Source organism: Alligator mississippiensis, chromosome 5 (genome assembly GCF_030867095.1).
Source record: "Alligator mississippiensis isolate rAllMis1 chromosome 5, rAllMis1, whole genome shotgun sequence".
Taxonomy (NCBI): Eukaryota; Metazoa; Chordata; order Crocodylia; family Alligatoridae; genus Alligator; species Alligator mississippiensis.
Window position 1 is genome coordinate 22,390,560 of NC_081828.1, and position 26,481 is coordinate 22,417,040.

The following is a 26,481-nucleotide window of genomic DNA, read 5'->3' on the forward strand; positions in this document are numbered from 1 at the left end:
AATATTTACACTTTTAAGTGGAAAAGACAGAAAGGTAATTATCTATGGCTATAAAAATACAGTTCAGACTGGATATACTCCTGCTCTCACTGAAGACAAGAATTTTGATACTGATTTCAATAGGGATAGGACACGGCCAATTTAATTTTGATATTACTCTTTTTCAAAGCAGTGAAAAATGAACTATGCACCAAGAAGCCAAGCAACTAGTATTAGATTAATGTGTTGTAAGAGTAATTACTTCCCTAAACATCAAAGAACTCCAAATTAGTATGTGTTTGTGTATTTTATAAACTATTTTGCCAATGAATAGGAGAGCTTTGGGAGTTCCAATCATCTTAAATTAAATTACTTCTCAAAAAGGCATAGGTAGACGAATCACACAGATGTAATCAATGAGTCAAATATTAGGTCTTGACTTTTCTTGCCACCTTGCCGCAAAGGTCATTGCTTTTACTCATTTTAAAAATGAGTAAAATATGGGTTTTAAACATTTTGAAAAATGTTCATAGCTTGGTCCCAAGTCTTAATATTTCTGTGTTCTGTTGAACCCACTGCTTTCTTGTGAAAATGTACTTTCACTTTTGAAACTCCATTTGTTAAATTCAGAAAATATCTGGAAAGATTAGAAGCACATATTTTTAAACCAGGAAAAGGCTATATACAAGTGCACTCTACTAATCCTAAACTAGTAGAGTGGATGAACCAATGTGCTAAAAGAGGCCACTAATGAAAATGTGGTTTATGTTCCTTCTGCTGCATAGAAATGGACATTCTCAATTTAAACTGAAAATATTAAGGCCAAATTTTCCAAACAGTATTGTATTTCCATGGTTTGGTTATCAAAAATTTTCAGTATCAACCTGTTCTGCTGCCAGTAATATCAGATGTATAATATCATTAAGAATTAAACCAATGCTTAGTGCTTTGCCAAGTTCTAACTCAATTTTTTTAGGATTTTTAGATTTTCCCAGGAAAGTTGAAAGGAAATTTGATAGTTTTGTTTTAAAATAATTTAACTAAATCTGGTTTTAGCAGTATTCAAGTCTAAAAACTTGAGGAAAACTATTCAGACATCTTAACCACTGCTTCTCTTATTTTTCCTACTCCAATATGACCACATCATGTTTTCAGGACAGTCTCAGTATTTTGCAAGACCTTTCATAATGAAAGAAAAAAGTATGAACACAACCAGGTCAAATGAAAAACTTAAATTCTTTGGATAAAAACAGATGTCAAGTTTATCTTGGATCTGATTGTCCCAGGTTTGCATCACAACAGGCACATCAAAACAGGCACAGTACAGCCTTCAGCTATATACAGATGTTAAATTTCTATTGTTCACTGTTTCTGGTAGAAACCAAAGCTTATAGACATTAAGGCTTTTTGTCTTTGAGCAAAAATGGCTGCTCCGATAGAAAAATAACCAGGGTGACTGAATGTCTATACACTTTCCCCCAGGTTAACACTTCCTGCGGACCTGGAGGAGTAGAGCCAGAGGAAATGCTGCCAGAGAGCCAGCCTTATGGAAAATGGCACCCAGGGCAAACTTAAATTTTGGTACCTTCCTCCTCACCCCAAGTCAGTGGTGCTGCTGCAATGCTGCAAGCAGAGGCAGGTGGACAGGGGCACAGTCTAGCTGGGATGCAAAATGGAATGAGCAGGTATAGATGTTGCTGTGAGGGAACAAGGCAGGAGGACTGGAGCAGATGCCATCCTGCCCACACATGCCGGGCCCAGCTCCTCCTGAGCAGAGGTTGGAGGTGGGGTCCAAGCTAGGATGGGCACTGCTCCCTCCTGCCTGGGGAGGGGATCGGTCAGGGTGGGACAGGGGGAGAGTGCTGCTGTGAGTGCTGGCTGCTCACACGTGTGTGCATTAGAGGTGCACCAATACATCAGTCCATATCATATCGGCACCAATAAAAGGAAAGTTAACATTATTGGCAATTGGCTTTTTTTGGGTGATGTGGCCAATAACGTCATCAATAAATGCCATGCACATGCGTGAAGATGCAGCATGCACACGATCAATCTGGCAGTGTGGAGAGCAACATCCAGATCGTAAATCTCTTGGAGGAAGAGGCAGAGGGGTGGGGCATGGGGGGGTGCAGATTGAAGCCCCCATGGTGAGGGAGGGTGTGGGGCAAGGGCAGGCCCTGCCCAGCCAAGGTGGGTGCAGGATGGAGCCACAAGTGTTTGGGGGGCATGGGAAGAGGGGGCAGCTCCCACCACTGTACACACCCCCAAGGGAGGCATGGAGGGCATGTGCCCCCTGGATCTGTGCGTAGGGCAAGGGAAGGTTGCTGCTGTGGGCTGGGGGTCGTGCCAGGCTCTTCCCGGCAGGGGGGCTAGGCTGCAGCTGTGCTCAGAGTGGACAGTGGCAGCACTAGGAGGGAGGCTACAGGGGTCTACAGCAAATTTTGGGGTGGCTGTAGCTCTCCCCCCTTCCCCCGTACCCTACTCCCAGCACCACCACCTTCCCCAAGTGTAGCCCCAGCACAACCTCCTGCCGGGAAGAGCCTGGCACAGCTTCCGCCCCATGCACAGATCCGGGGGGGGGCACATGCCCCCCATGCCTGCCCCAGGGGTATGCACAGAGGTGGGAGGTGCCCCCCCTATTACCCCCAAATGAGCTTCTCACAGTTCTATCCCACACCCTGCCCTTGTCCCTGCCTCAGCCCAACTCCCTCCCTCACTGTGGAGGGCCTCAATCTGCTCTCCCCATGGCTCTTGTCTCCCCCAACACAGAATTACATCCAACCACTGCTCTCCAAGCTGCCAGGCTGCATATTGGCAATCAGATCAGTACTGGCTGATATGGCTCGTTAATAATCAGCCACCAGTATTGGCCAAAAAAATCTTTATTGGTGGACCCCTAGTGTGCATGTGTGCGTGTGTAGCACCCCCCTGACCATGGCACCCCAGGCGGTTGCCCACATCACCCACCCATAAGGCCGACTCTGGGTTCCTCAGTTCTCAAAACCACCCGGATCTGGAGAGGTGCAGGGCAGATGCTCCCATCCCTTCCATAAACCAGGAGGGTGGGGATGAGCAGTGTCAGCTGCCCCCTGCCCTTCTCACACTGGAATTACCTATGTGAGAAGCTCTGCCACACCACTCCCTCCATTCAGCTGCCAGGCACCAGAAGCCAAGCGTCAGGGAGCTGGCCAGGGGGAACCAGGTTCAGGGAAGCTTTCCTAGGGTGATGAGGCATAGTCCCACCTGTTCCTGACACTGGAGTCTCAGGTGTGTGGAAACAGGCAGGGGCTTTGCCCCATCACTCCATCCCCTTAGCCCCAGACACAATCTGCTGAGCAGAGGGAGCAGCACTGTTTCACAATGGAGTCCCCAGAACGAGAAGCAGATAGGGGGTTGCCCTTCTGCTCCCTCCCCTCTGCTCCCTGAGATCAAAAGCTGAGGGGATCAGCAGCTGGAGCAGTTGAGGGATTCACTGATCCTCTTCCCTGGCTTGGAAAGGGAAGGGAGTGCTGGGGCACAGTCCCCAGCCCCTTCCCCAAGCCAGGGAAGTGCCAGACTTGGGGAAGGGGCTGGAGACTATACTGTGCCACTCCCTCCCCTCTTGGGCTGGTCCAGGAGAGGAGAGGAGCAGCCAGTTCTGCTCCCTGTTTTTCCTCATTACAAGCACAGCACCACTTCAGGTTGGGGCTTGGGGCTGTGCCCCAGTGCTCCCTCCTGTCAGCTCTCAGAGATCAGGAGCAGAGTGGAGGTGGTTACTCCCCCACCATGTTCTCCAGAGCCCAGTCTGGGACAGGTGCAAAGAGCCTTTCCCTGCTGCTCCACTCCCCCTGGGGACAACTCCAGTTTTGGGAGGGCATAGAGAACAGGGGAAAGAGGGTGGCTGCAGGCTGAAAATCTGAACTTCTCCCTTTCCCAGAAGGATTTCTGCCAGTGCAAATGTCTCAAATGGGCTTGTACACTTGTATTATTCAGGAATAAAAGGCTATGTCCTGTTTTTAGCCTATGGTTTTAGCACAGGCTAAAAGCAGGCCCTGCTATGTTATACAAAGTGGGACCTCTCAAGCTCTGATTAGGAGATAAGGACAAAAGACCTGATGGTAGCAGAAGGAATTGTGCCACCATTTCCTAGTTTATATACCCAGTGTGGCTGCCGAGGAAATTGGTGTTGGGCTTACCTTTTCAGAGCCACAAATTGAAAAATAGTTTTCTCTGAAGTGGGGGAGGGGGGTGGAAAAGCTGAAGGATTGGAAGACTAGTCCAATTCTTTAGAGTGTTTTCAAGATCAAATTAACTTTTAACTGAAATGGACTAGATGGGCTTGTACATCTGTAAGATCCCAAGAAAGGTCTTTGTGGAAGTGGGGTTACCAATGTCAGGCTCCGTCATTTTGGGTGGTCCATGTGCATGCTGTTTTGGGATGGTGTCTGTGCTGGAGCTACAGATAGTGTACATCCTCTGAAAACCTTGTTTTTATGGAAAGAACAACCCCAGACTGGTTCAAATGTCAAAAACTCAGCCAGGTTTAGTTTCCATAAAACTCCTAAACACTAACATGCATTACCAGCTGATGTTAGCCAAGATACTTGCAGTAAGGTACAGGCATAATTCACTGATGCACCCTGCAAACTTAGTACAAAATAATAAGGGTTCCCAGACTCATTTTTATACACTGATCAAAACAATTTCATGTTTATAGCATGCACATCCTTGTTTTTACCAAAACTAAAGCTTCCTTCAGGCTAGGGACAGACATTCAAAAAAACAGAGCCTGAATTGATTCAATCTTTGCAGGCTAGTCTAACCTGGCTAGGCTAAATCAGTTTTCTAACCAGACAGACAACCCAGAAAAGCAGGCACATGCCTGCAGTGGCTCAGGCCAGAACCTGGGGCACACTAGAGCAGCCCTCCCATCCCTTGCACAGTACTGAGCTGGGGTGGGGGGGCATGGCCAAGCCCTGGCAGGATGCTTTGATTAGCCCAGAAGGGAACTAATAAAAGTGTTTATCACCCAATTAAGAAAACAAGAGGGATATTACCAGCTACCTGTTGATTCTGCCTGTTGATTCAGCCAGCATGTGGTCTGCTAGCTAATACACAGACACCTCCTCAGCAAAGCAGAGGGGAGGGGGAAATTCCTGCTTAACAGGGAGTGGTGAGGGAGAGGGGGAAACACCCTGCAGTCTGTGCTGGAGCTCCAGTCAGGGAGCAGAGGGGAGGGGCCAGCCCTGCTGTGAAGCAGAGGGCCCCGCCCAGTCCAGAGAACATACTAGGATGCTAGGGGAGTCTGATTTAGCTTTAACCAGCAAAGGGCCTTGGAGAGACATTGCATAAACCCATTTGAGCCAACTCAGTTAAGTCTGATACTACATTCAACCAGGTTTATCTCAAACCGGTTTCAGCCATTTTCAAACATGTTTATGTGCACTGAACATCTGTTCCATTACTGGTTTAAACCAGTTTCTGATCACTTAAACTGGTTTATGTGCAAAGTCTGTCCCTAGCCTCAGTGACATCATACATATCCAAGTTCTCATCAATTATATCAACCTTCCCACTAAATAGGAAAACATATTTACCATGTCATCCTTATCCTTATTTTGGTGTTATGTCCAGTTTTACCAAACACTCTTTATCCACGGACCTTGTGAGGAGTCCACATAGCCTAGCAGCCTAACTTTTCCAGTGCTTTCTAATCTATCGCTGTATAATCAACATGGATCCTGGTTTTCTCTGTTTACAAAATCACAGATTCTCTGATTAAAAACCTCAAAAATGAAACACCACTTAATATATGTGTGTGTGCATGTGTACCAACTGAACACAATGTTTTATGGATCTATTTACATTTTTAAACCAATTTGGAAGCCTGCCAGTACCTTAATCACTATCATAAAATAAATTCTAAGAACCTATAAATGGAAAAATCAGGGCTCCCCCTGCACCCTTAGCGCACTAGGACAAAGTCCAGGCCCCTCACTCCCCACCCACAGTCCCACCCCCACCTCTGCTGGTGTCCCTCATTCCCCACTCACAGTTCCCCACCCCACAGTCCTGACAGAGTGGACCCCCAGCTGCCAAGGCTATGTGACCAGGGACCTGGGTTCTCAGCCCCTTGCCCCCCCCCCCCCCCCCAGCAATGCCCAAGCCATGGCTGCCACCTGCAAGGAGGCAGAGATTGCTGCGGTGGAGTAAAGCATGGAGACTGGATCCTCCTCCCCCAAGGGCAGCACAGCTAGAGCGAAGCCCATGGGGGATGGGGGCAGGTGCACACTGCCCACTGTGGGCTTGGGGCTCCCCACCCTGCTGCCCTCCCTGCAAGAGCTCTGCAGTCCAGTGGGTGAGACCCAGCATGGCAGGGCAGAGTGGGGCTGGGCAGGGAAGCTCCTTGATGCTGCAAGCCCCAGGTCACCCTGGCGAGGCACCAGTCTGGGAGCAGCGAGGGGCACAACTCCGCAGTACCACCCTCCCCACTGTTGCCGGGTAGACAGGAGTACAATGTGTGCTTCTTTATATTTGGAATAGAACTAATGCCTACGACTTTTCTTTTCTCTAGCACAACCTTCATACAAGACACGCATCTGTGGGAATTTTACTATACAGAATGATTTTAATGGTGTGAAAGACCAAGGGCTTGATTATATTTCACCTATTAGTTATCTAAGTGGACTTAGGAACCTAAGTGTAATTCTATTTCACTCTGTTAAGTCCTAAAAATCCATTAATGCATTCACTTATGTAGTACACCATCATCTTACCCTTATTAAGATAAAAAAAATCAGTGGGGAGGAAGACTCATCCACCTCTTGCATGAACTGTTTTAAGAGACCGGAGACGGGTAGAATAGAATTGCTCTCGGGTGTTTAAGTCTACTTGCATCCCTATTAGGCAGAATAGAATCTGAATAGTGACTAGCTGACCATCAGTCCTACACAAATGTTGCTTATCTAACTTCAGAGGCATCCTGTTTTGATGTAGCTTGGAATCTGAAGCTGATAACAAACCTTTATCTGAAAGTAACCCCAAAGCTGGCCTGTCAGTACCCCAATATGGGTTTATCTACTTAAGGACAAGCAAGCTTTAGAATTTTGTTCAATTCCAATCCTCTACTGTTCCTTCAATTTGCAACCCATCTACTTTTATCACTAGGAATATTAATGTGTTTTTTTATAACTAGTTATGGGCTTAAAGCCACCAGCTTTTGGAATCAAACCAGAAGTAGTGGGGGTCTTGAGATACAAGAGGGTTTTGTTCAAGCCCCTATCTTATGACACAAAGAGCCAGTTTCTGTTCTAAGTAAAGCAATGTAAATCTCAAACTCCACTGACTTCAAATGACTTGATTTGATTTAAACCTGTTTAGCCAGGAGCAAAATTTGGCCCTAACTTGCTTAATTTGCTCATGTTAACTCCCACTAGATTTAATTAGATTTCTGTAGTATCACACAAACAGGCTGCAGATTGTTATCTCTAAAGAATACCAATCAACATTTGTTCACTTAAAAAAATACTATTATGAAGCAGAACTGAATTCACTGCTGCTTTATGTGATTAAGATCAAACTGTAGTTGTGTTGTTACTTTACAGTCTGTTTGTTGGTTCTGTGCAGTGCACAAAGCAAAACATACAGATTATCAAACCCCAAGCACCACATTGTTACAACAATCTAAAGCCAGTTTGGCAGCTGTAACTAAAGTCTTAATGAAATGATAATATGATAGCCATTCTTTTTCCTCCTTGGACAATCTTTCTGGCCCACCCAGCTATTGTGTTTCTTCTCATAATATTATGGAAGTGCCTTAAAGCCCAAACTTAAACTGGAGGCCCCAGTGTGTGAGGCACTGCACAAAGACTAACAAACAATTCCTTTCTCAGAGACCTGGGTGTAAAATTTTGCAACAGTACACTGAAAATAACCTCAAATATCATTTATTTTATTTTGCATACATTATCACCCAGAATCTTTTCAAATATCTCTTCCAACTAAGCCCTTCTCAAATCACATTATATGTTTAGTTAAATGAATGTATAGAGTCATGATGGGCTGTAGCCCTATATTATTCTTTGGAAATAGCAATGAAAGTCCTTAGTATTTCAAACAACAGAAAAGCCACTTTACATTAAGAACAGGCTGGCAAACTAAGGAACATCTACTGCTGTTACAAAGGCCAGCTAGACTACAAAGTAAATATTATACTCTTTTGAATATTTTTTCTCCCCCTTTCCTTTTAAAAGTAATGTTTTTGAAAGGTGATGGGGTGCCAGCTTTATAGACCAAAGTCTTCTTGTAGCCAATTGATAGGTGCAACAAAACAGCTACAACCCAAATTATCCCACTCTATTCAAACAACACACTCACTCCATGATTTGGAATAACCCCTCTAAACTCAAAGTCTACTTAGTCTTTAGAATTAGATTATAAAATGGTGTAAATCAGTATAATTCCATTTATTCAATACCTTTCACCAACTTATATTGGCTTGACAACAAAGAAATAAGTTAGCCCCACCATCATTATGGCCACTTATTTAATATGCTTTTACTTTCAAAAACTCTGGTTGAACTGCTTACATGGCGGCATACAAACTATTCTGGAAAAATGATCCCTTTTCTTCTGCAACCAAGAGTGTTTTAATGTAACCTTCTCTCATTAAAGGATTGGCTTGTATTTCAATTTCAAAATACAAAAGAATGAGCCCACATTTGTTCCTATTGGGCAGGTACAGACATTACACTTTTATAGGTTTAAGTGATCAGAAACTGGGCCACACGTGTAACAGAATGGAAGTTCAACACAATAGACTGATTTAAAAATATCAGAACCCAGTCTAAGATTTGCCCTCCCTTCCTTTCCCCTCACCCCCACCAAAGGGCAAACATGTGTTCTGTTTGCTACCAATGTAAACTATGCCACTGACAGAAAACCTCAGGCTTTTTGAATGTCTGTACCTAGCCCTGGGGTAAATGGCAATTGCATTAGTGACTTAGATGGAATCTGGATTAGACCCAAAGTGATGGTTGAAAACTTCAGTTGTTGCCAGTATTTCCAAATTCTATCCTCTGCTTTTAAGGAAAAAGAGGGAGAGTTATCAGAGAGCAACTTTGTCTTGTGTACTGTGGAACAAAGGCAGTCAATCTAAAGAAAGATGCAGAAAAAAATATTCTGAACACAGCTACAAATAGCACTAGATTTTGCTCCTGAAGAAAAGACGCAGAAAGTGTGAACCACAAGCTCCTCACCTCATCTTTCTTGTTGGTTTCCCAGAGCTTTGCTCTGTTGCTCTCAGCTTTCAGGGGGAGTTGAGAGCATTCATTATCTTGCAGGATTTGGCCTTCTGTGCGGGTCATATAGGTAAGACACAAAGCAGGACTAGTACTTAAAAAGGAACCTATACACATGCCCAACACCTGCTCCAATGTGTTCTAATTAGAACATGCAGGACCAGACTAGATTAACTGAGTCTGCCGGAGCGTGCTAATTAACACACTTCAACAGCTTCAGTGTCATGTGTATTCAGTGTCTTGGTGCTTCAAAATGGTGGCAGGGTCAGTTTAACTAAAGCTTATCAAACTGCCTTCATTTTGAAGTGTGGGACACTGAATACATGAAATGTTGTTGGCACTTTAATTAGAGCGACTCCCAAGAGACCTGCTAATTAAAGTGCCCCTCCCCCACCCCAGAGCATGTGTAGGCAACCCAAGAGATCACGATTTTGTCCTCTGGGTTTCCCCTGTGTGAATCAGCCCCTCTTTCACTCTCTGTAAAATGGGGATAATTTCTTCCTCACAAGAATTATTAGTAGTGCCTATAACTCTAATACTGCCAAGGCAATGAGCGTAAGAAATATAGTGGATTGTACTTTCTGAGTCTTTGGTAAATAGTTTTGGCAGTTATGCTACAGTAATTTAATTGGACAGTTATGTTTTTTCTTTGGTTAAGATCATTAAAAGTTACAGAGATCATTACATTTAGTCCTTCACACTAACATCACCATTGTAGGAACCTCTTCAGAATAAGTTCCCAACTTATCTGAAACTCACCTAAGATAAGCAAAGATTCTATGGCAGAAAAGAAGAAGTGACTTTCTTTTCAACTGAAACTTGATCTTATATTTTGTAAAGTACCAAATTTAATTTACAAATATTACAGGCATCTGCAGCGAGTTTATCTAGCCTTTAGCTGTTTTGTTAAATACTTCATCCAAACTCCTAAGGCCCAGAATGCTTTTTACTAACTTGACCTCATAGGTCATAGAGATTGCCTCAATTGAAGCATGCCGGAGTTGACAGTACAGCATAGCCTCCCTAGGATGTTCTTATTTCTTTCAGAGGACAAACTAGTCTGGCTGCAGCATGCTAATTATAACTGCATTCAGAGAGTGTATCCATGGAAACAAGGAGTGACAGAACAATCACTGAGATGTTCTATTTTATAGCAGAAATGAGGGGTTAAGAGAGTCACTGCAAGTATTATCAAAAATCAGGGTGAAAAAAAGGCTAGGTATAAATGTTACACTAAATGCGCTTTAAGCATGCCGAAAGCACTTTGCAGCCATAACAGAACAGATAAAGCTCTTTAAAAATGGCAGATCCCACTCTTAAGTTAACCCTGGATGGATGTGTACCAGCCTAATGTGCTTTCCCTGTTAGAGTGCTTCAGCTAATGTCTGTGCCAGATCCTATTGAGGGTTAAATTGGAGTGCAATTGCCACTATCCCAGGTGGCATTTTGCAGGGCTATACTTTAGCCTTGGGCAGAACTCATTTGCTCTGCCCAAGCAACAGACATACCCCTGCCCCCCCACCCCGACTGTCACTGATCCGAGTCAGTGGCAGCCTTTGATCCCAGCCCCACACACAACCTACCGGGGGGGGGGGGGTGAAGTTGAGGTGGGTAGGGGAAGAATGGTTTCTGTTCCCTTGCCTGCCCCAGCCCCAGGCCCAGGCCCATGGTGCACCACAGCCCAGCTGGGGTGGGGGAGGGGAGAGGGGGGAGCTGCAGGGGAAGGATTCTGGGATCTCTATCCTGGCAGCTGCCCCAGCTGGGATGTGGTACACCACTGCTTGCCCAGAGGAGGGCTGCAGGAGAAGGGCTTATGGGTCTGTGTCCCCTCAGCAGCCCTAACTGGGCAGCACCGCCTGGCCAGGGCTGCTTTGTGGGGAGGGCTCCAGGGCCTGTGTCCCTGCAGCAGCCCTGGCCAGGTAGCACTGTGGCAGCCCCTCATCTGCCCAAGTCTCCAGTGGGGCTGCTGCAGGGACATAGACTCTGGAGACCTTCCCCTACAGCAGCCCTGATTGGGCTGTGCCACAAAGCAGCTGCAGCTGTGAAGAGGCTGGGAGGAGAAGAGAGAGGCGGGAGCCTCCCCATGCAAACCAGGCCTGCCCCCCCACCCCAAGACCAAGTTGTGGGAGACCCTTGTATCAGGGGGTCCATTCTCCCCTCCCCCCCACCTGTTGTTGGCAGCTGCCAGCTGGTGGTGGGGGCAGCAGGGTTGGGGAGAGGGGCTGCTCTGGCAGCCACCTGGGAGCGGTGATCAGTGTGGGCAGGCTGTGGGCTGAACCTCTGTTCAGTTGGCTCCCACTCTAACTTAGTGCACTTTAAGTAAAGTGCAATAAGTTCATAGATTCATAGATGCTAGGGTTGGAAGCAATGTTCCCTCTAAGGAGTAGCGATTCACGAGCACGCCGCTTCTGTCTGTGAGCATGCTGCTTTGGTGCAGTGTGGGATACTTATCGAAGGTAAGCTCCTCACTCCTCACCTGGGGCAGGCAGTGGGGGCTGGGGCCTGGCACAGGCTCCGCTCCCCTGCTTTGCCTCGGGAAGCAAGGAGGCACATGGCATCAGGGCTGGGGAGTGGAGCAGTTCCCCAGAGCCAGTGGAACCTCACTCGGCACAGGCGGTGGCTCCTCCCTGAATGCTTCACTCCCCGGCCCTGACGCCACATGCCTCCTCGCTCCCCGAGGTGATGCAGAGCTGGCGGAGCAGTTTCCTGGAGCCAGCGGAGCCTGTGCCAGCCCCCAGTCCCAGCCTCCATCCCTGCCTTGCCTCACCTTAGGGAGGAGCTGCTGCCTGCTCCAAGTGAGACTCTGCCAGCTCCGGGGAACTGCTCCGCAGGCTCCACTAGCACCAGGGATCTGCTCCATTCCCTGGCCCTGATGCCATGTGCCTCCTCACTCCCCGAGGTGAAGTGGAGGAGCAAAGCACTTCCCTGGAGCTGGTGGAGCCCGCACCAGGCTACCACCTCCACCCCACCTCGGGGAAGAACTTACTTTCTGTCAGTATCCCACGCTGCAGCCAGCTCCTATCCCAGCAGGTACACGGCCTAAAAAAGTTTGTGCGCAGCCGACTTTTACTTGTGCGCAACTGTGCACACATGCACCTTAGAGGGATCCTTGGTTGGAAAGGACCTCAACAGAGCATTGAGTCTGACCCCCTGCCTAGGCAGGAAAGAGTGCTGGGGTCAGATGATCCCAGTAGATGTCTATCCAGCCTTCTTTTAAAGACCCCCAGAGTAGGGGAGAGCACCACCTCCCTTGGAAGCCCATTCCAAATTCTGTCCACCCTTACTGTGCAGTTTTTCCTGATACCTAGCCTAAATCTGCTCTCTGTTAGTTTGTGAGCATTGTTCCTTGTTACCCCAAGAGATGCCCTGGTGAACAGAGCATCTCCCATCCCTTGCCACATCCCCCTAACAAATTTGTAGGCAGCCACAAGATCACCTCTCAGCCTTCTCTTGCAGAGGCTGAAGAGGTCCAGGTCCCTCAGTCTCTCCTCATAGGGCTTGTCCTGTAAGCCCCTAACCACATGAGTGCCTCTCCTCTGGACCCTCTTGAGTCTGTCAACATCCTTCTTGAAGTACGGCACCCAAAACTTGATGCAGTACTCCAACTGTAGTCTGACCAATGCCGCATAGAGGGGAAGTATCACCTCCCTGGTTCTATTTGTCATGCATCAGCAGATGCATGATAAAGTGTGGTTAGCTTTCCTGATGATTTCATCACACTGATGACTCACGTTCATCTTGCAGTACATTATGACTCCAGGATCCCTTTCTGCTTCTGTGCTGCTGAGAGGGTCACTTCCCAGCCAGTAGATGTGCTGGATATTTTTGCACCCTAGGTGCAGCACTCTGCACTTGTCCTTGTTGTACTGCATCCTATTGTGTACTGCCCACTTTTCTAACCTCTCCAGGCCTGCTTGCAATCTTTCCGTACCCTCCAGAGTATGCACTTCACCCCACAATTTAGTATCATCCACAAACTTGGACAGAGTACCATCACACCCACATCCAAGTCACTGATGAAGATATTGAAGAGTGCAGGTCCAAGGACTGAACCCTGCTGGACCCCACTACCCGCATCCTTCCAGGTCATTACCGACCCATCTACTACCACTCTCTGGGTGTGGCCGCTAAGCCAATTTGCCACCCACCTATAAACATCTATATCACAGCCTCTTAATTTATTTATGAGAATTGGATGAGAAACCGTATCGAAGGCCTTGCTAAAATCCAAGAAAATGACATCCACCTCTACTCCTGCGTCTAAGCATTTTGTGATCCTGTCGTAAAATGAAACCAGATTGGTCAGGCATGATCTACCTGCTCTGAATCCATGCTCGTTTCCCTGCTGCATTATTTTTCCTGCTGGACTCCCATAAATAGGATCCTTCATAAACTTTTCAAAGACCTTTCCAAGGATGGAGGCAAGACTGAATAGCCTATAATTACTTGGATCCTCTTTCCTTCCCTTCTTGAAAATAGGGACCACATTGGCCCTTTTCAAGTCCTCTGGGACCTTGCCCAAGCACCACAAGTGCTCAAATAGCCGTGCCAGTTGTTCTGCTATGACACCGGCCAATTCCTTCAGTACTCTCGGATGAAGCTCATCAGAGCCCATTGACTTGAACACATCCAGTCCATCCATGTGACTCTGCACCACATCAGTGTCAACAGTTGGTAGGCTGGTGTCCCTCTGATGCCAGTCTAAGAGCCCATTAGAAGACTTATCTTGACCCCTGCTCAGGAACACTGAGGCAAAAAAACTCATTGAATAGCTCAGCCTTGTCCCTCCTGTCTGTCATTAATTGCTCTTTGTTGTTTGTAGGGGTCCTATGCCTTCCTTTTACTCCCTACATACCTAAAAAAAGACTTTTGTTGTCTTTAGTTTGTGTTGCCAGCCTCAGCTCTGTAGTTGCTTTGGCCTTTCTAACTGCCTCCCTGCAAGTACAGGCCAAGTAGGTATACTCCTTGGTAGCTTCCCCCTGCTTCCACTGCCTATATATGCCTTCTTTTTTGCCCTTAGGCTGGCTCCCCTGGATTTCCCTGTTTAGCCAAGGAAGTTTTTTGGCCCCTTTCCCCCTTTTCCCTTGTACTGAGATCATCTCCTTCTATGCCTGAAGGGCTGAACAAGTTAGAGCACTTGCACCAGGGGCTTTTGAACATTTGTACTTAGCCAAAGATGTTTGTGTTCCTAAAGTATTAAAATAAAAAAAGAATCAACAACAATAGTATTCAACATAAGTTCTACTAACTTGACTGAATATAACCTGTACATTTGAAGACCATCCCATGTAACTTCTTACCAAACATATTACAATCCAGGAAAAAACCAAAGACCAGTCTTTTTTATTTAACTACTGTTTGTCTCTTCCTATAAGAGATGTGAGAAGGATATAACTTTGCATATTGATATGTAATATCAATATTTATTTTTTAATCTTTTGCTGTCCTCAACATTTCATTTCATTTTCACCATAAACTGTGGCTCCACTAAGTAAAAAAGGCACCAGCCTAATCAAAAGACCTGTCCCCTATACATCATTCAGCAAAGCACTTAAACACATGTTTAAGTGGGTTATTCTTGCACTTAAGAGTCATATTTATTGACTCCAGTTAGAAAAATAAGTAAGTTTGTTCTTGTCAGCACTAAAGAGTAGAAAGCAGCCTGGATACTAGTCTTCCTTGGCCAAGCAGAATGGCTTACTAAGTGCCTCCTTGTTTATGCCTGGGGACCTAGCAGGAAGAAAACAGATTTGTAAAAGTGGAAGTGGAGGCTGAAGTTGGTCCCCTCTCCTGCTGGGATTATGTTCAAGATGTTATGTTATGTTCTCAGCCTTGGTCTTCCCTGATGTCAAGTCCCAGGTTGCATTTTCAGGACTGGTAGTATTATATAGACACACAGCTTCGTTTTTACATGGCGTAGATGTGCTTCAGAGATCACCAAGGGTGTCTGCCATCACCTCCACAGCAATCCTGAGAGCACCACTAACCTGCCCCCACTTGCTCCCAATCTGCACATGCAACTTGCTGACAAAAACGTGTTGTAGTTCCCATTAGTGCAGTGCAGGGAAGGGTGTGCCTAACACTGTTCTGGAACACAATCCAGGCAGACATCCTGAAAGCATCCTGGGCATGTGTCAAGTAGGAACTGCACAACATTTTTCAGCAAGTGACAGGTGCAGCTTGAGAACAAGTGGGATGGACTACTTTCTCAACAGCAGCCCCAAGTTCACAGCAGAGGCAGTACAGATATATTTTGAAATACAGAGAGACAGGTCACACTACAAAGCCACATTTAGGAAACTGATGAATATTTGGGGCCTCAAGATAACAGCCATTTAAGCAGAAGAGTAGCATTACATATAAGAACCCTCCAATTACATTGCTGTAAGGTAACTCCTTTTCATGTTTTCCTTGGCTTTCCTGTGTGTGATGACTGACGTTAGAGGTTTGCTGCCAGATTTGCAATACAGGTATGAATGCTGGTTTGTTTATTCAACTTCCAATTTAAGAATTCCCACAGAATTAAAAAAAAAAATCCCCAAGATGTACCACTGAAAATATATTTTCCTCTGTATCTGGCCAAATCTATGCTAAAATCTGATTTCCATTTCTGATATGTGCAAAGTTGTAGCATCCTGATATGAATATGAGAAAAATGGTCCATTGTTGTTGTTATTCTATGCACAAGCTCAAAGACAACACTTTTACTTATGGTAAAAATAGCCCATTTTGATGGCCTGTCCCCACTTAATATTTTCTCCTTAACTGTTTCAATTTATTTATAAATATTTATGGTAATTGTACTTGAATATTAAAATATTCCAGCAACTGCCCCTTGTACGTAAAGGGAAATTCAAGTAAAAACACATTTTAGTTGTTATCGAGAATCTCAGTCTTCAAGTCCAAATGTTACAGGTCTCTCCTGGAATCTGACTTGCCTTGGTCCAGCAGACAAAAGCAAAGGGCATTAAATCCCTTATAGATAGATCACTGTTACTATCCCTGGCTATAACATACTTTGGCCCTACCCCACAGCTGTAATAGTGTGTGTTAGGATAAAGTACCTGACATTCAGGGGATTTACTGGAGTAGAGGTTCCTAAATGTCATGCAAGCCCTATCACATTCCTGATAGTACCTAGAGAATGATATGCAACAGCACTTCAAACCACAGCACTCCGTACCTTGTGCTGTAAAGAGCCTGATAAATAATTCTCCTGTCTGATCAATTGTTATCTCAATCAGATGACTCAAGCTCCAAGAATGACAGGAGGCAATTAATCAATCATGCTTCTGGTATCTGAAGGAACACTTAATAAAATCAGAATTACTAAGAAAAAAACCCATCAATTGACTTGTTTATACTTGTTAAAGTTTATACACATATAGACGGAGTGTACGTGCATGTGTGTCCACATCCCTGTGTGCATCTATCCCATTGTACTCCCCAATTTTATGTTGCTAAGGCTAAAAAAAAAAAAAAAGAAATCAAGCACTCAAAACTGTGAAAATGTCAGAATTAAAATTGCCATGCAAACTTTTAGAGCCTCTTGTGGATATGCATTACAATATAGCCTTTAATTACATAATAACATTACCATAATATTAATTACATAGTAACTTAACGTTTCTCGCACCAAACTCCTGCCTCATTCAGTGGAGGTGAATGGTGCTTAATGAATGAGACAGCTGTTGCACTATTTATTCTGTCCTTATCAATTATGACCTGGTTCAGGAAAGCACTTAAGCACATGCTTACTTTTAAGTATTTACTTAAAGTTAAATATCTTCTTAACTATGATTCCTGATGCCTTTATGCACTGACCCAAGCCTTATTTTCTCCATGGTGTCCTGTCCCTGCACTGAATTCCTAATTTCCTCCTGGGCTTATAGTACCCAACCCTGTGCTATCTATGCCTCACAAACACTTGTGAATTCCTGTTAAGGTAGAGACAGTGGGGTACTATCCTTGTTTTATGGACAGAAAAGGGAGATTAGGGCAAAACATGAAAAAGTGTCTACTCATTTTCAGGCATCTCAATGACTAGGCATCCTACTTGAAACGCAAGGTGCTGATTTTTCAGAAGCTGTGCTTTTTCCCAGAATGAGAAAAACTTCTCTCACCCACTGAAAAATATCTTAAATCCTATTCTCATTAATAAGGAAGTACAGAGAGGACTGAGGAATGGATCCACAGATATCCATAAGATTTTTGTATCACACCCTTAGCAGGACTGAGAACCTGGATCCTAGTAGTGGCCATTGAGATTTGAGAGTCAAGAGAATTAAAACAATTTGAATGCAAAAATCTCATCTGGGGAATGAATATTGAAAGAAAAAAAGGAAGGCAACAAAGTCTGGCATAGGGGACCTAAAAACAGAGGAACCATAGCATAACTGGGTGTGTTTACACATGCAATTCATGTGACACAATAAAATCCAGCACATATTGCTTCAGAGTTTATTGTACCTGGACCGACGCCCAGGCGCTGCACACGTGCCCAGGACGGCAGCACATTGGGCTGGGGCAGAGCAGCCCCTGCTGGCAGGAGGCCAGCCTACTACCCCAAGGCTGCTCCATACCACCTCAACGTGCTGTGGAGAGGCTAGCTGGGGTACAAGGGTGTCCTAGTGTGGGACAAATTGGGAGGCAGCCCCCGCACTGAAGCATCCTCATGCCTCAGCCAGCCCTGCCAGCATCTACATGTGCATTACTGCACACTAAATAACACCACCGCAGGCTAGTACTTCTGTTTACAAGTAGTAATCTACAGCAGAGTTAATCAATTTCCTGCAGCCAAATAGGGGCCACATGTGTTGACACTGAGACTTTACTGTGGAGCTAGTTAGGCAGCTCCGCAGTAAACATCTCATACAGATACACCCACTGAGACTGAAACTAAATCTGAAAAAGCATTCAGCAAGCTGGGAAGAGAATCAAGGAAGACAAGCATCTCGAAAACCCAAGCTGGAATAAAGCAATAACCAGTGACTGCTCAGAGCATTTGCAGTAGGGCATTCCAGACACCTTAATCTGTGAGGACTAACATATAAACATTTATATTTAATACATTTTAATAGCTGGAAGAACGATTATTTATTTGTATGATAGCAGCATTCACCCTGCACCAGGTGTTTTTCAAACACAGAAAGGCAGAGACCATTTTCTGAAGAGCTTGCAAGCTAAAAGATTTCACAATTCTATATGCCAGTTATATAAGAATCACATTTTTTTAACACATGGAACAGTGTGAACCCTGTGTATAACTATTTATCATATTCTCTGATATGAGTTTAAGGAGCTCATAACAATAAAACAACATTAGCAGCTTCGTAACAGCATCTAAGAGGAGACATTAAAAAGATGAAGCACACATTACAACCAAAGTACAGTACATTAAAGGGGCAATTTTGCCCTTAGATGCAGACCAGATTTCAATGGGAATTATGCCTGAGCATCTGAGTGCACAATGTTTTCTGGAAAAGTCTGGGAGCAAACAGACAATATGCAGTCCTATGTAGAAAACAACTGGCATCCGCCAAAAAAAAGTATCTGCAAGGATTTTGGCTCATATTCTCTATCACAGTACAACCATTTTTTCTGCATTACCAGCAGAAAGTGGCTCTAAGGCTAACATAGCAAATGCCAAGAAAGTAACCTTACCATAGAAGGACTCTGAAATGGTATGATGGCAATATAGTAGCTCTTATACCAGCATCTCTCCCTGCAAACGTGTTGGGAGACACAACCTGAGAAAAGGAGGCACAACTGAGATTTCCCTAACCTCCAGTAGTCCCCTGCTATTGTATATGTCCCTTGGGAACATGCGCAGGCAGCACAAATTAGAGTAGCATGGAGGTCAGGCTTGCATAAAGCTTTCACAGGACTGGGAAGGCACAAAGGTGTTTTAAGGCTATTTTTGTAGCTTTGTACCTCTCTTGAGTTGTGCTGTATACCTGTTTGCTGCAGCCAAAGATCCGGGCCATTAGATACTAACTTTGTAAGGAATTAATTGTTTGAAATTGGTGGCCAACAGAAAAATTTTCTACATCCAAGAAACGTATGATTTGCTGCAAACTATTAAAAGTTAAAGCCTTTCCATTTCCTGTTAAAAATAAAAACACTTTGAAGCCATGAGCATAACGATAAGCAGAATCATGACCAGCCATTCCCTGAATGAGGTTGTGAGGCTGGGGAATTAATTGAAACTGGAGAGTAATTCTTTTTTCCAGCTCTGTACATGCTGTGGCCAAGGCAATCTACAATCTCAGTGTAAACAATTGGCTCAATGCTGGCTGAGTGTAATTGGGACTGGAACATTAGCATAGCTGCAAAATGTTGCTGAACAGTTTTACAGTTGGCAGAGAAATCTAGACAGCAGTGGAGTAGTATATTTTAGCATATTCACTTTTTCTAAAGCATTTTATCAACTTGCATGGTCGTATTCAAATCTGAATAACAATTGAAGCTGGTTAAGGAGTACAAAGTGTTTAGCAAAGTGTTTTCCAAGAAACCATGGTAAATTCTCCCCCACTGTTATCCTTGAAATCACATTATTCATTGTTCCTGGGGGTTCAGATGATAACCATTAAAATGTTCACTGCAGTGACAATTTGTCTGCCTGGGACTTGTCTATGAGACTTGCCTGTGTGATTTTTTTCTGGGCATCAGGCCCCCTGGATTTGTGACCATAATGGCAGGTCATTCTGGGCAGATATGAAGTAAGTTGAAAGTCTCATTTCATCTTGCTTGTATGAGAGAAATGAAATGGCTTCTCAGATAACAGCTTTTAAATTAATGTAATTAAATTGTGTGGACACTCACTCTTATTCTGGTTTAAGAGTGGATTGTTATTGTATAATAAAACTGGATATACATTCAATGGAAATGAATGTGGCTTTAACCAAAATAAAAGCATCCACACAGAGGCACATCCACACAGAAGAATATGGGGCAGGGTTATCAAGTCTAGTACCCTGCATTCACAGGGAATTGTTAAATGAAAGAACCCCCATATTCACCACTTCTTACCCTCACTGACAATTGCAAGGAACAGTACCCAAAATATCAACAACACACCATAACAACATCAACAACATGCCAATGATAAAATCTGGGTGATGAAGGCACTGCCAGCACCTTGCTACTGCAGTAGTGAAGTAGTGGTTAATGTATGCTCGCAAGAGCTAACAAAAGGACCATGCCCTGTGCTATAAAGGAAAGTAAAAAAATACAACTTGTGTTAAATTTACCTAAAGGAAAAAAATCTTGAGTCTCTTTCCCCATTGACAGCATTTATAATTTCACACCTTTCACAATGTGAAAGGCCACAAACTGATTAAAGATCACTTCAAATTGGACATAAGGAAAACTTCTTTACGAGTCGAGTGCCAAGGGTCTGGTACAGACTCCCCCCAGAGATGGTACAGTTACCCACCCTGGCGATCATCAAAAAGCATCCCAATGCCCACCTTGCTGGGGTCCTCTGACCCTGGTAGTCTTTCCTGCCCAAGTGCAGGGGGGCTGGAGCTGATGATCTTGTAAGGTCCCTTCCAGCCCCTAACATCTATGAATGTTTAGCCCTTCAAGGAAGAGTCTGGTTAATAACAGAATTGTCTACTACACTTTACCAGTAAGCACAAAACACTGTGGTAGGTGTTCTTCTGCCATTAAATGGACGAGAAAAAGTCCCAGGCGCTAAATAACGACATTCAAAAAGCCCAAGCCTGAATTGATTCAGTTTTTGCAGATTAATCTAAGCTGCAAAGATTGAACCAATAAGCAAATGAGCAGACATTCATTCACTTTTGATTCAGGAAATGCAGTCATATGCCTGTAGTGGCTCAAGCCAGAAGCCAGGGAGCACTACAGCAGGGCTCTCTGGCACACAGGCAGCATGGGTTGTGTGTTTATTTCATCTTCCTGCTGCCCCCGAGGTCTCTGAGATTTGCAGTCCAGACTCACAGAAGCAGGACCCTGCAGGGTTACTCATCACTTCCTCTTCCTGCTTCCAGATGCCTCTGAGATTTGTAGTCCATAGTCACAGCCAGCACTAAGTAAGCCAGCAGAGTGGGGCAGGGCAGGACAGCTCTGTACTTGGGGAAAGGTGAGTTTAAGCCCCCTCCCTGGCCACAGATCCCAGGTGGGCTTTGCCAGGAGGGATAGTGAGCCAGCCCTTACTGCTCCAGCTAGGGAGCAGAGGGGTGGGGCCAGCACTGCTCTTCGTAGCAGACAACACAGCCCACCCAGGGCTGAAAAGCATGTTGGGATGCTAGGGGACTATGATTTAACTTGAACCAGGAAGGGGTCTGGGACAGAATTTTCATAAACCGGTTTGACCTAAATCAGGTAAATCTGATACTACATTCAACCAGGTTTATCTTAAGCCAGTTTCAGCCATTTTAAAACGGGTTTATGTTCACTGAACTTCTGCTATGTTACAGGTTTAAACTAGCTTCTGATCATTTAAACCAGTTTATGTGTAATTTCTTTCCCTAGCTAGGATGGGAAAATTACTACCTTTCCCATCAAATTCACTGTTGCCTTTTACAGTGAAATTATTACTTTCAATTTTAAATCTATAAAGAAGGATCCCTTGTGTCTTCTGAAGGCCAATTTTTTTTAATGTAAACCTCAACCAAAATTATTATTAACAATTTGTGCTTATGTACTCCATTTTATCTGTCTCACATGCCTTTAATACATAGAACATGCAGGAGAACCATCATTATTGTTTTGCAAGGAAGTTAAGATACAGAATGGTTAAATTTACTCAAGGTCAGATGCTTCAACTGCAGCCCAGCATGTGCACATAAGTAGCCCTACTGAATGTAAATTGTAAATGTAAAAGCATTTACATAGGATGGTTTTGTGTTTTGCTGGATCAAAGCCAAAATCAGAAACAGAAGCCAGGTCTCTGAAGCACAGTATCTCTCTCTAACTACTTCTCCCACTCCCCCACCCCTCCAATATTAGAAAATCAGTTCTAACAATCTTGCAGGAACTTGTATATTCTCTCTAGTAGTGTCTTATTTTCCTCTTCCTCAATAGGTTTAAAAGTTTACAGCTGGAATTCTTGAAAAGTCAAGATAGTTGACTGATATTGCCTACAGGCTGGACTCCACGTACTTTGGGGGCAGGATCAGCTCTTTGTATCTTTGTTCCCCAACAACAGACACCTATCATACCAATATTTTGAGGACTGCAGCAATCTGTGAATGCTTCTAGATGAGTCAATGCAGCTGGTATGTGAAGAACTAAGATCGCTGATCACATGACAAAGAACATGTTTAGTCTGTAAAGCAGCATTTAGAAATATGGCAAACTCCCTCTCCCTCTTTTCATCTTACAGCCCCTCTGTGATGCAAGATAATCATGTTAATCTCTTTCCTCTACTAAACAGAAGCCTGATTTGGAGTTGGATTATTTTTATAGTACCTAATTAGGTAATTCATATTTGCAAATGCTTACACACCAATGCAAAAACAGTCTGATTGTAATAACTAAGCAGTTCACTTCACTATGTATTTGACAGAAACAACAACAGACTTTTGATTTAACTATCTGATTATGAATAAAAGTTGATTGGTCTTAATATATAATATAAATATACTGAACCAAACCGCAGAGAGCCCTAAAGTGCATATACTGTATAAATCACAGATATTACACATCAAATGTAGCAGAAAACAAAAACCAAAAAAGGTTTAGGTACAGTCTGATAGATGGAACTAAAGTTACAGTCTGTATTACCTACAAAATTGTTTTTAAATGACAAATAAAACTTGTGATCTAATACTCTATCACGTTCATCTTTATTTTGTCTTCTGCCCAAATTCATACTAACAGAGCTAACTACCTTGCTATGGCTAGGTACAGACATTCAAACAGCCCAAGGCAGAATCAATCTAAGTTACATGGTTTTTTGTAAGTGGCATAGTTCATATCAATAGTGATATGAATTTGCCTTTGGGGCTAGGGAAAGAAGTTACATATAAACTGGTTTAAGTGATCAGAAGCTGGTTTAAACCTGTAACACAGCAGAAGTTCAGTGCAAATAAACCAGTTTTTAAATGGCTGAAACTGGCTTAAGATAAACCTGGTTGAATGTAGTATCAGATTTACCTGATTTAGGTCAAACCGGTTTATGAAAATTCTGTCCCAGACCCCTTCCTGGTTCAAGTTAAATCATAGTCCCCTAGCATCCCAACATGCTTTTCAGCCCTGGGTGGGCTGTGTTGTCTGCTACGAAGAGCAGGACTGGCCCCACCCCTCTGCTCCCTAGCTGGAGCAGTAAGGGCTGGCTCACTACCCCTGAACTCTGGCTCCCGGTGGAAGAAATAACAAATCTATCCACTGTCAGTAACCAAAAGAGGTTGAGAAGGATTTTAAGAACTTTTCTCTCAACCAGAGAAGTGTGAGTCCTGCTCCGAGCACCTGCTAGGAAAAAGAAATAAGTAGGTTGGATCCAGCCAGAGGCTCCAGAGAAGGTGGGTTCAATCTGTGCTGAGAGTAGCTCTCAGAGATTTAAATAACCCCAGGAAGAGGGCAGTGGATCCCGCATAAGCTGGAGTTTCGGACATGAATGTCACAAATTGAGCATTAAGACCTGAAACACAGTAAAGATGTTGAGGAGCTGCTTTTTTTCATTTCTGTTTCCTTTCTATGGACTCAGAATATAAGTTCTCACAGACAATGCAACTGATTTCCAGTTGATTTGCACAATATAATGTGTATATATTGTGATTTTTAATTTTTTATTTATACTGTTTTCATTCATTGTTTGTTTTGCATTTGTGGTAGTACAATTTTGGATATTTTTTCTGTTTTATTCTGATTCATTATTACAAGCCAACTTTAATGACAATTATTCTGCACTAGGTGCTGCTGGTATATACATATAGTAAACCTAGAGGAGTTGTGTAAAAATATTGCAAAATCCTTACAATAGAACATATTCAAACCCTTGAACTTTTTTTCCTGGCTCAACATTCTTATTAGTTAAGATGCCCCAGGCATGGGTTTTTTTGCACAAGGACTTTTTTTTTTTTTTTTTCTTTTCGGAGTCCCTGCCCAGCCATCCTCCTGACTACAGTTACCTTCTCTTTGCCGTTGATCCATCAGTAGCTGCCTATCCCTTCTTTCCTTCTGCAGCTGTCCTGTGTCACTTCACTATGCATACGCTGCTGGCTGTGCACTGAAGCTTATTGCCTCATGGAGCTATGCACAGAGAAGGAGGGGGAAGGGCATGACAGATAACTAGAGAAGGGAAGTTGAAAAGCAGGAGAGCAACCAGAGAAAAACCTACATGAGAAAGAGAGGGAGAGAAGGAGACAAGCAATGAAAGAATAAAAGAATGAGACAGGCAGAAAAGGGGGGAAAGGTGTGAAGGTGAAAAGAGAGGTGATCAGACACCAGAGTGGTGTAGTTGGCCTGTGAGACACAGGGATGGACAAATTAATGAGAACAGAATAATCATAAGAAAGGAGAAATGGGTCCAGAAAGAAAAAGGAAAACAAAGGGGAAAAACTGGTACAAAAACCTTCTAAATGCCTGAATTTCAACATACACATTGCCTGTTACATCTTTGTGTCATGTCCTTGGAAGACATCCCACTGTTCTGCTAATTTAGGCTGGTGTCTGGTACTTTTGTTGATTAGCCTTGGCTTAACGCCTCTCCCATTAGGAATCTAAAGTCAATAGGGCAAACAGTGTATTGCTATTATAGAACATTTTTCATTGAATTTCAAGGGTTTTTTTTAATTCCACACAGAATATGATTAGTACTAAAATGTTTCAACAAAAACAACCCAATTCCTTTATTTAGTTCAATTGTGACTTAACCTAGCCATAGCTCTCAGGCTTCAATGCCTAAACATGAGACACTGGTTTTCAATATAAGTAAAAAATGCTTTGGTTCAAAAATATTCCCAGAGAGGAAGAAAAGACAACAAGGAAAAAAATGAAATGATGTCAGAATTTATTTGTGTGTACATTTAAAGCACCCACAGTTTCAGAATCAGTATTTATGACCATCCCTATGGTGGAAACTATAAGTTTTGTTGACAAAAACTTTATTAGGGCTTCAAAGGAAGAAAGAGTTGAGAGAAGGGATTAAATACAAACCCCTGTCCTTCAATGCAGGCAGAAAAAATTTTCTCCCCCCACAGTTTTGGAGCAGTGATTGGAGAGAGCTCTTCTTTCATTTCAATCTGATTTAGCAACTGAGTTTGATAGAGCACCCTCTTTCCCTCTAGTTTTTCAACTGCAGAGTATGGTTAGGAAAGAGGTCAATCTAGTTCCACAGCTGTAATTAACTTGTGATACGTTTAGAAATGCAAGTCCAAATCCTCTGGTGACATCAATCATCTTAGCTTCATCAACTTGAGTGCATCTGCACTAGTATATACCGCTTCAGGATCTGACCCTTACTAATTAATATCCACAATACTCATATGAGATAAATATTAAGAGTCCCATTTTACAACAGGATATTTGGGGCAACTGAGGTGGTGATTAAGTGACTGACTCAGTACCAACAGTCAGTGGCTAGGGACAGACATTACATATAAACCGGTGTAACTGATCAGAAACTGGTTTAAACCTGTAAAAGACCATAAATTCAGTGCACATAAAACAGTTTCAAAATGGCTGAAACTGGTTTAAGATAAACCTGGTTGAATGTAGTATCAGACTTAACTGATTTGGGTCAAACCGGTTTATGCAATGTCTGTCCCAGACCCCTTCCTGGTTTAAGTTAAACGAGACTCCCCCAGCATCCCAGATGCTTAGCAGCTCTGGGCTGGGCTGGGCTGGAATGTCTGCTCCAGAGAGCAGGGCTGGCCCCACCCCTCTGCTCCCTAGCCAGAGCTCCAGCAGAGACTGCAGGCACAGCAGGGTCTGCCTGGCTTCTCCCTGCCTCACTCCCTCCTTGCCACTCACTGCTGAAGCAGGGATCCCTCCTTTCCTTCCTTGGATCTCCCACAGCACAGACCCCAGCCAGCATTTAGTATGCTAGCTAGTGCTGAGAGGTGTCTGTGTGTGTGTGTCTCCAATTTCACTGGGACAGGACAAAAGTAGACAGGACAGTGTCTGCTAATCAACAGGTCAGCTGGTAATGTCCCTCTGTTCCTTCCTTGGAAAAAGCTGTTTAAGAAGAGGCCGAACGAATGAGAGAGGGCTTTTGTTTTTCTGATGAGCTGTTAAATGCTGTTATCAGCTCCCT

The 26,481-nt window shown here is 43.9% G+C and overlaps 1 protein-coding gene across 4 annotated transcripts in view; it reads right to left on the minus strand.

Annotated features, from left to right (window-relative positions):
* The window catches only part of SLC44A5 (solute carrier family 44 member 5), a 220,555-nt gene that overhangs the window by 152,377 nt on the left and 41,697 nt on the right, over positions 1–26,481 (minus strand). Inside the window, exon 1 of one of the 4 annotated variants that reach the window (XM_019489099.2) lies at positions 24,356–24,392. The exons of the other annotated variants lie outside the window; for them this stretch is intronic. Coding sequence (XP_019344644.1) covers positions 24,356–24,377 — 22 coding nt within the window. The 5' untranslated portion in view covers positions 24,378–24,392. Of the gene's footprint in view, positions 1–24,355; positions 24,393–26,481 lie in introns of those variants that run through there. 4 annotated transcript variants of the gene reach the window in all.